General features: G+C 34.6%; 1 protein-coding gene and 1 pseudogene across 2 annotated transcripts; one reads left to right on the plus strand and one right to left on the minus strand.

The window, feature by feature from the left end:
• Positions 1-6770: 6770 nt before the first annotated feature.
• On the plus strand, positions 6771-8148 carry LOC110635626 (pentatricopeptide repeat-containing protein At1g66345, mitochondrial-like; annotated as a pseudogene).
• Positions 8149-8395: 247 nt separating this feature from the next.
• LOC110635603 (40S ribosomal protein S28-1) lies at positions 8396-9626 on the minus strand. Of its 2 annotated transcripts, none has more exons than XM_021785006.2 (2): positions 9137-9626; positions 8396-8799 (listed from the first exon to the last, which is right to left on the minus strand). In XM_021785006.2, exon 2 carries the CDS (start codon positions 8791-8793, stop codon positions 8596-8598), a length of 198 nt encoding a protein of 65 aa, XP_021640698.1. In that variant the 5' UTR covers positions 8794-8799; positions 9137-9626; the 3' UTR covers positions 8396-8595. The 2 variants fall into 2 exon arrangements, with proteins under 2 accessions (XP_021640698.1, XP_021640697.1); XM_021785005.2 differs by having other exon boundaries at positions 8396-8807; positions 9137-9625.
• Positions 9627-9832: the final 206 nt, after the last annotated feature.

The raw sequence follows: 9832 nt of genomic DNA on the forward strand, positions 1-9832 counted from the left end.
CCATATATCCACAACTCAATCACATCACACAGCCCCTCCTGGGCCCATCAAATCAGTCATCCATCACAATATATAAAATTTCAATTTAGTCCTTATAATTGATCATTTTTGCAAAAACTACCCAAACAAGCTCTAAAAATTCTAAAACTTTGCCCCGCGGTCCTTAGCAATATTACTAGGCTATTGCAAAAAGAATCATAATTTTCTGAGCTACCACGAATATTTTATGGATTTTTAATCCTATTTAAGCACTAGAAAATTATGAAAAAGCAAGGTTCGGGTTTGCCTTTGCCGATTCTGACTCTGGGGACGCGCTCGGGATATCTGACAATGGGGGGGTAGCCAAAACCTCGATCCAGTTCGGAGACTTTTCCAGAGCGGTCATGCAGTCGAAAATTCACAGCACTGACAATCGCGAATTTCTACGAATTGAGGATACCTACACGAAGCCCACAACACGGGGGTTAGTACATAAATTTTTCAAAATTTTCTAAGCTCATTTAATGCTCGGAAAAACACTGCGAAGTTCCGTGGGACCCATCGAAAAACGGTGTCGGAAAATTTTGAAATTTATATCCCCGCGAAGCTCTCGACGAGTGGAGCGCTCTGGTACTCTCGATTTTGTCGTGGGGTTCACGGTTTGTGAGAAATCTAGCCCAAAAGTCAAAATAGGCTAAAACTTCCCGGGCAAAAATTGGACAAACCACTCGATGGATTTCGGTGTTCTTGGTGTCTATGGAAAGCTCTCGACGAGTAGATGAGTTTAGACACAAGACCAGGTCCGATTGGTGGCCAGATCGGCCAGATTTTGGCCGGGAAGACGAACGGTCGCACGAGCAAGGGAGGGGCGTTCGCGCGCATTTTTCGGCCATTTGGAGCGGCGGCCGGCCGGGGGAAAGAGGTGGGGCGGCGCGCCGGTGAGCTGGGGTGGCGAGGGAGGTAGCTGGCCGGCGGGCTGGGGCGGGAGGAGAGAGAAAACGGGAGAAAGAGAGAAGGAGGAGGGGACGCGCGCGGGAGAAAAAAAAGAAGGGGAGGGAGCCGGTCCGATTCGATAGGTCCGATCCGGTTCGGTTCGATTTGGCCGGTTCGATTCGTAATACAAAATTTTAAATTTTTACTCTGCATCGGGACCAAAAACGAGGTCCAAAAATTTCGAAAAAATTTCAGAAAACTCAGAAAAATTCGTAGACTCCAAATATATTTTTAGTTTTGTCACGTGGTCTTTAAATTAATTTTTACAAATCATCAAAGTTTATATTGTCGGAAAATCGAACCCGATTTATAAAATTTGAAAAATCTCAAATAGTTTTCTTAAAATTTAATAAAATTAAAATATCCATAATACTCATAAAATAATAAAGTTTAAAATTTTGGGGTGTTACATAAATTTTCAGTTTTAGTCCCTGAAAGAGACCTCGGTCAACCTACCAGAATAGTGACCCTAACCAATCCGAATTTCACTTAGTTTCTACCAAATCAAACATACCACAATTGGTCCCAAATGACCATTTCTCACTTCAATTAGGGTCATTTGCACCAATTGACCATTTTTCAAATTTTTCTCCCAATTTCTAAAGCTCAAGAACCCTAATTTACTAATTTCACTCACTTAATGAAATCAAAGTGTATATTTTTAATCTATATACTTAATTCAACTCACTTAACCCTTCAACTTCATCAAATTCAAGAAATTGCACTCCTCCTATATGCTAGCCAAAATTCAAAAGAATCCCACACACTTGATTTGTTTCAATTATTTGTTAATTCCAAGTGTAACTTAGCTACTTAACATAAATTCAAAGAGAGAGTGAAGAGAGAACATTAACCTCAATTCTTTGATTTATAATTCACAAATTCTTTCAATTTCTCCTTTCTTTTTCTTCTTCAATCTTCTTGTCTACTTCTAATAACAAGGTTTTAGTAGAGATTTTGGGGAATTTATGGCTAATTTGGAGGTTTAGAGAGCTTGAAAATCAAGCTTCCATGGTGAAAATATGAGAGAGATGAGAGAGAGGGATGAGGGACGGAAAATGGGTGAGGAAGACACACTTTTTCTCTTTTTTTTTTTTCATTTGATTTTGCATAATAATCTAGCTTTTTGACTTAGTCAAAAATTAAAGAAATTAAATTGATTTTTGACATCATGTATGATGTCACCACAATGAGGTCATAAATCCTTTCCTTTTTCTTTTTTCTTTTTCCTTTATTTTTTCATAGTTCTTTAATTTAATTCGATTTTATTGGACAATTAGGTTGGGAGTCAGCTCTAGGGGTAAACTGACTAAATTGCCCCTCGTCAGTTCGATCCGGTTTGCAAGTAATTCAATATTTCTTTCGGATCTGTGACCTAATTATTTGACCTGCTTAACAATTCTTTTCTGTGATTTTCTCTTTTCCACTGTGTTCGCAATGGTTCTTAGGACCGCGGCGTCACATTTTCCTATTCAAAATTCAGGTTAAGACTGACCTCGTAGTCACTTCCCGGGAAGGTCACCAATCACTGTGACTCCCGGCTCATTTAACCTTTTGTGTTCTATTTTTCTTATTTACACTTAATTATCTAGCAATTACTAATTATTTGTATTCAGGGCTTATCTAGGTGTCTTAGATGTGATTCTAATCTTCTTAATTGTCTGGACCGACACCAGTCACTGGAATAGTGAAATATACCAGGCTATGCATATAGGGGTGTTATAGATCAAAGTCGGACTTTCTCTTAATATTTAAATACGGGGGCCAGCGAGATCAACTTAAAGCCGTGCCCACCCCAATTTATCCATAATAAGGATCGGGTCCCAACAAGTTAAGTTTCAGCCACGTCTACCCGTCCTACCCATATTCACATACACATCAACTCACACATACAATTCCAGATAGCCATAAAATAAGAACAACAGCAATGTCAACAAGTACAAATGCAATAAAAGGTGTGCCTAACATTTAACTACATACATATATGTATAAGTGATGTATGAGCATGCCTTGAATAAATAATAATATTGAAATTATAAATAAAATCAATATCTATTCACAGTACATCGAAGATTATTGTGGCTATTAGGTGGAGGAAAATAGCTGACCTCGATCACCTAATTAATTATATTATAAATTTATTAGTACTAATTCAAAATAAGATTCCAAAGAGACAATAAACGGCCTAATTCATGCTAAAAATTTCATAGAGTTTTTCCTATACCTAGGACCTATCAAACTGGCAAAATGGTTCAAATAACACTTCTAAACTCAATCTATATCTCATCAATATCATATGGCCCCTCCTGGGCCCTCTAAACAGACAATAATCACAACATCAGACAATTCAATTATAAGGCTTAAAACTAATATTTTTCAAGAACTATCCAATCTAACTTTAAAAATTTTATAAACCTACCCCGCAGTCCTTAATAATATTATAAGGCTATTGCAAAAAGAATCATAATTTTCTGATCATCCATGACTATTTTATGAATTTTATTCTAAACCTAGTATGAGGCAAAAATTTAATAATTTAGAGTTTGGATTTACCTATGCCAAATCTGACACCTGGAATGCATCCAGAATGTCTAAAAATGCTAGGATTGACTATAATATCGATCACGTTCCGAGACGGGCCACCGAATAGCCGGATCTGGCGTAAATGCGGTCCCGGTGCCGGTGAGCTACCATCGATCTGATCACACCTAAATTACACCTAAAAATTATTAATAATTATTATAAAATTATTTTTTATTTTTGACAATTAAAAAAGTTTAAAAATCTCACCAAGCGATATGGACCGTCCGATGATCGCCTTTTTCCAACAGTGTCCAATCGGAACGGGGCAAGTCCCATCTTGAAGATTTCGTCGCCCTGAGTCCATCAGTGGTCTCAGATTTCCGATCCAACGGTCGGATTGCCGGAAAAGTGACCGAAAATCGGCGAAACCCATTTGATTTTCTCTCAACTTTCCCTCGCAGGATCTTCTCTTTCTGACCACCATTGGAGGCAAGGCTAGTCAGGTCTTGAAGCTTGCTGTGCCAGGAGTTGAATGAACTCTGTCTTGCCGAAAACAACTACCGGACGACGTCGAGGTGGAGCTTGGAAGTGGCAGCCTCAAACAAGAGCCCACCTCTCTCTTCCTTCTTTCCCGCGGCGATGGAAGGCTATGCCAGCGTTCATAACAGCTGGGGAATGGTCGGTCAGTGCTGAAGCAGCTGAGGGAAGCAGTTGGAACGTTGGCCAGCGATGGTTAACGTGGGTGGTGGTCGGAAATGAAGGAAAAAGGGAGGGAGAAAGATGGAGTCGGGGATAGAAAAGAAGAATTGTTGTGGGGGGGGAGGGGGGGAGAGGTCCTGCACTGTGTTTTGGGTTTTCTATCTTCTTTTTTTCTTTAACTTTTAATTACACTTCTGCTCCTCAAACTTTTCATGTTTATTCAATTAAGTCCAAAATTTCTTTTTCAATTGAATCCCAAATACCAATGGGTGTATAATTAAACAATAATAATAATAATAATAATAATAATAATAATAATAATAATAATAATAATAATAATAATAATAATAATAATAATATAATTGATACAATTTAATCAAACCTTAAAATCAAGATTGAAAGAAATGAAAGGATGTATATTTTGATAATTGATTTAATATTAATCTATAAAACTAACTATTTCCAATTAAAATTGGACTATTAAATGAGTTATAAAATATGTTTGAAGATAACATTAAAAACATATAAAATGAAAATTTTACAAAAATTATAATTTAGTTAGATAATATTGAAATAATATTAAAATATTATGTATCAAAATATGAAATTTATATTTTAAAAAATTTGGATTATTACAAGTTGCATCCAATAACAGAATTAAATACCCCTTAACAAAAAAATTCATCATAAAATAACTTTATTTTAGAGAATATAATAACTTTAAAATTTAATATATAGATTAAATAAAATTAATTATGTCATATATAATTTAATTTTTGGCAAAATGCACCTTTAAATTCCCCCTTTTTTTTTCATTACGTTTCTATTATTTTATTTTATTATATTACACTCTTAAATTTTTATTTCTTTTAAATTTAATTCTTTTATGAAAGAAGTTGGGAGCGCGAACTAATAATAATAATAATAATAAACCTCTAAAATAGAGACAACAGATTGCGTCTTCTCCTTTTTCCCCCTTCCTCCATATGACAAATTCTCATCATCCATCTCTCTCTCACTTTTAATGTTCAAATATGGACCGGCTTGACAGATTTAAAAAAAAAAGGGGTTGGTAATCCATTTAATTTTATTATTTGTGCTGGTTTATTTATGATTTACCTCGTTTTTTTTTTTTTTTTTTTAATTTGATCTTAAATTTTTTAGATTCGATTTTGAGTTTATTATTTATGTTGTTGAGGGAAAGAGATAATGTGTTTGCAGAGTAAGAGAGTATGTTGAGATATTGATATTGTAAAGAGTAAAAATGGCAAAGGAATGGGTAGCTTCATCTATTTTTGTCCCACAAGAGATTAGGGTTGGAACGGGACTTTCTTGTCAGGAAGCAGTTTTATAGATAATTTTTTTTTTATTTTAATTTATTATTATATAATATAAATTTATTTATTAAAAATAAATTATAAATTAAAAATATAAATTTTAAACCATATATATATATATAATATTTAAATATATAAAATTAAATTATTGTTTAATAAAAAGTAATATATTATTATTAAGGCGAGATATCTTTTCTCTATTTTCACTTCATATAATATAAAATTAAGATGAGATTTTAAAAATTAATTAAATGTGAAATGAGTTGAATGAAATTCGAGAATAATTTTCATCCTTAATAAAAAAAGATGCCGTTATAAGATCAAGGAGAGAGACGATGGAGAAAAATTATTGTAGCGTATAAAGAAAGGCGAAGAAAAAAATATTTTTATTTATTATTATTATTTTTTTAAAATTTTGTTGAAGATATTTTTCATTAAATTTTATTAAAAAATAATAAAAATCTAGCAACTCAACATAAAATTATATTTTTTTCCTGAAGGCTGAATAAAAAAATTTTAAAAAAACTTAGGAAAGATTAATAAAATTATGAAAACTCAATTTAAAAAATAAAAAGTTTTAGGAACTAAAGAATGCCATTTGCCTTCAATCTTTCATGCTCTCCATCCTGTTTTAGCAAGTCTCAAATTAGAAACTGGGTAATGAGGCACAAATCAAACATTCACAGTGCTTGCTTACGCGGTACTCTCCCTCTTTATCTCTCTTGGTGCTTGTACAGTTATGAGCATGGCTACTTTGTTGCCTATCTCCAAATTTGCGAACCATAGAATTTTGGTTTCTTATGGGAATGTTTGTTTACCCAATAATCCAATTTACTGATGTACTAACCATTGATCACTTTTATCATCCAGTGAATGCTTTTATAAATTTAACTGATATTGTACTGATATTGAAATCAACTGTTTGGTTATGTTATTTAGGCTGGTGTGTAGCATAATAGTTAAGGAAAGAGAAATGCTATGTGGGTTGCACTTGATCTTACTATTGCAGTTTTGTCTAGCTGGATGCTGAACTATGATGTTTCTGTTTATATGTTAGTTACAGTGACAGAATGCTGCAGCTTTTGTAATGTTTTCTCAAGGTAGTGTTACCAGCTCGTACTCGAAATTTTTAAGCAACTGTAACAACATAATGCTGAGATGTATTATCCTAATATTTGTCTCATTCTTGCACTATCCAAACTTTTGTTCTGATTCAATAGGTCAAACTATGCGAGGATCATGGCTTTATTGCATCAAATTGTTCCATCTAGCTCTCAAGGTCGGTCAAGAATTCTGGCAATTCTTGTCTATATACTCCTCGGTTACTGGTAAATCGATTGCTTACTAATAATGCAAATGCAATTGTAGTGCCATAGGTGATTCATTAAGGAGAGGCAATAGCTGGGACACTTGAGTAAAAATTTTGATTCTGTTGAGCTTTAATGGCTTGCTTGTTGGAAATGTATTGCTGGAATTGAAGGAACCAAATGATGCAAAAAAGGCACTAGGTTTCTTCCACTGGTCAGCTTGGAGGAAGAACTTTGTCCATGAGGTTCAAACTTACTGCCTCAAGGTAATATATTAATTCGAGCGCAACTGTTTATGGATGCTCAAGCATTGCTTGAATCAGTTTTGAAGAAAAGTGTAGGAGATTTTTCAAAATTTTTAGTTGTGGATTCCTTAGTAGATATAAGATCACCATCTCAAGTCCACTGGTATTTAACTTGTTGGTTCAGGCTTTTGCTAAATTAAGACTGTTTGAGGTTGGCTTTGAAGTTTGCTGCTACTTGGAAGAGCATAGGCTCTCTGTGTGCCTAACAAGTTTAAACGTTTTGATTCATGCGGTTCAAAAATCTTAAAAAAGCCCCTTGGTCTGGAAGATTTATGAGCATATGATTCAGAGAATAATTTATCCAAATGAAGCTACAATCAGAATCATGACCAATGCTTTATGGGAAGTGACAGACATATGTGGACATATTGGATAAGTCCATGGAAAGAGATGCCCCCCTTTAGTGAATGTTAATGCTTGTCTGGTCTTTAGTATTTTAGAGGAAGGAAAAAATTGAAGTTGCTAAAGGCCTTATTGAATTTGATGCTACAGAAGAATATGATTCTTGATGCCATTGCTTACTCTTTTATTGTTTATGCTGAAGTGAGGCTTGGAAATTTGGACTCAGCAATGGAGGTCTACGAGAAAATGCTTAAGCGAGGTTTCAGTGCAAATTCATTTGTGTATACTTCATCTGTAGGTGCTTATTATAATGGAGAAAAACTTGAAGAAGCAAATCATTTGTTTGAGGAAATGGAAAACATGGGTTTGAAGATGATTTAGAGAAGATGACCGAGTTACTGTGAAAAGATGATGGAGAGAGGAGTTGCTCCTAGATCAAGCGGAAAAGTACTTGAGAATTATGAAAGTTGGTTCCCTTGATGGCTAGACCCAAATGAGGAGATCTACGAGGCACTGATCATTGGCCACTTTGAGAACGGTGATAAGACAAGAGCTTTTCACCTTTACAATGAGATGATTTCTAAAGAATTGAAGCCTTGCTGCTCGTATGATTTTGATGCCAGCACTATGTTTTGTTGATTTTAGCCAGGATCTTGTAGCGATAGCATTTATTGGTGAACAAACTACAAGAAGAGAAAATGTCCTATGACGGAAACTATTTTCAAAACTGTTGATAGCCTGTGACCTTGAAGGTGGAATGGACTAATTAAATTAGAACGGATAGTTTGTGATGTCATGTCTTTCAATTTGGGATATGAGTATGGATTGTTCTAAACTCCTAAAGTAAACACTTAGAATAAATATTAAATAAATAAAAACACATGAAATAATTAAGTTATGCCATCAATCATAAATGATAGAATAATTCGTATTATTCTGAGCCAAAATTCCATTGAATGATAAAAAAAGTGGGCAAAGAATAAAACAACCACATAAAACTGATAGGAATATGTTTTAGAAGTTAGAATTTGCATAAGCAAAAACTAAATCAGATTATTTTATTGATAAGAGGCAGAAGAGAAGACCAATGAGGAGAGGAAGCAACATCTATCAGCGAAGCCTCCTAGCCTCCCTTTCAGACTCGAGCAGGGTAAGGACATCGCCAACTCTGACAGGACCCTTAACATTTCTTGTAATTTGACGCTTAGACTGATCCATAAATTCAACTCTTACCTGAGTCACCTGCCCTCTTGATCCTGTCCTTCCAATCACCTTTATCACTGTTGCATTCTTGACTCCTGAATCCATTTTTAACTGCAAAACTAACCATGACAATATTTTCGTTGATTTCTTTTCTATAAAAAAACAAAGCATTAAACAACCAAAAAAGGAATTTCGATATGATTAGGTGGTGGTATATATCTAAATACCGATTTTTTCATTCTCGTGGTGTGAAAATTACATCGAAACTGAATACAAATATGTAAAAATATATTGAATCCAAGCAGGATATGACTATAATAATAGGCATCATCGACAACACCAACAAGGGTATGCTCATGCACATGCATTTCTCCAAATGAAAATTTTAATAAGAAATTATCATAAAGCTCCCACATGAATCATCTAAATTGTGGTGGAAGAACCGTACCTTTTTGCTTTGTGAGAGGAGACAGAATACGGAAGGTGTTTATATTGAGATCGTGAAATAGAATGGAATGAAGACTTATATAGTAGAAGTGGTGTTAGGGTTTTGCATGAAACAAATTAGTGGAGTGTTTGTTTTCAAACTGGACATGAATTCTACCAAGACACAAGGAGTTTGTTAATGTTTATAAATTGACCATTCTAACCCTAGTCTTCTTCCTTTATTTTTTAAAATAAGAAATTCATCACCACTTCATGAGCGTCATGTCGGGTGCAAAAATAGCAGCACCCAATTTTTTTACAGTGCTTTAGCGGTTCAGCCCTTATTCTCCCCATTTTGCCCCTTTCACTGCCTTTCTGCATTGTTTTTGTTTCTTCACTGATTCTGCCACCTGTCAAAGGCATGCTATTAGATATGATTTTATTCGCCAAGTCGCCCTTGATCCACCCGATCTCTTAGAGATGCTACTTTCAAATATGGGTCAAAGATATGCTACTAAGTATGGTACTAACTGCCAACACATTAGTGGTAAGGCCCAAAATTTGTGAAGATTATAAAAATGTTTCTTCTCAAGAATTGTACAGTTGTTTCTTTTTCATCTTTGTTCCCCTCTTAATTTGCCCACATAAATGTGAAGTCTTTTTATTGTACTTGAAGTCCTTTTATTTGAATTACCACTATGCATCATTATCAAATAAG

Source organism: Hevea brasiliensis, chromosome 16 (genome assembly GCF_030052815.1).
Source record: "Hevea brasiliensis isolate MT/VB/25A 57/8 chromosome 16, ASM3005281v1, whole genome shotgun sequence".
NCBI lineage: Eukaryota > Viridiplantae > Streptophyta > Magnoliopsida > Malpighiales > Euphorbiaceae > Hevea > Hevea brasiliensis.

Coding starts and splice junctions, on each gene's coding strand:
- LOC110635603 (XM_021785006.2), bottom strand. CDS start 8,793: ATGGATTCAGGAGTCAAGAATGCAACAGTGATAAAGGTGATTGGAAGG.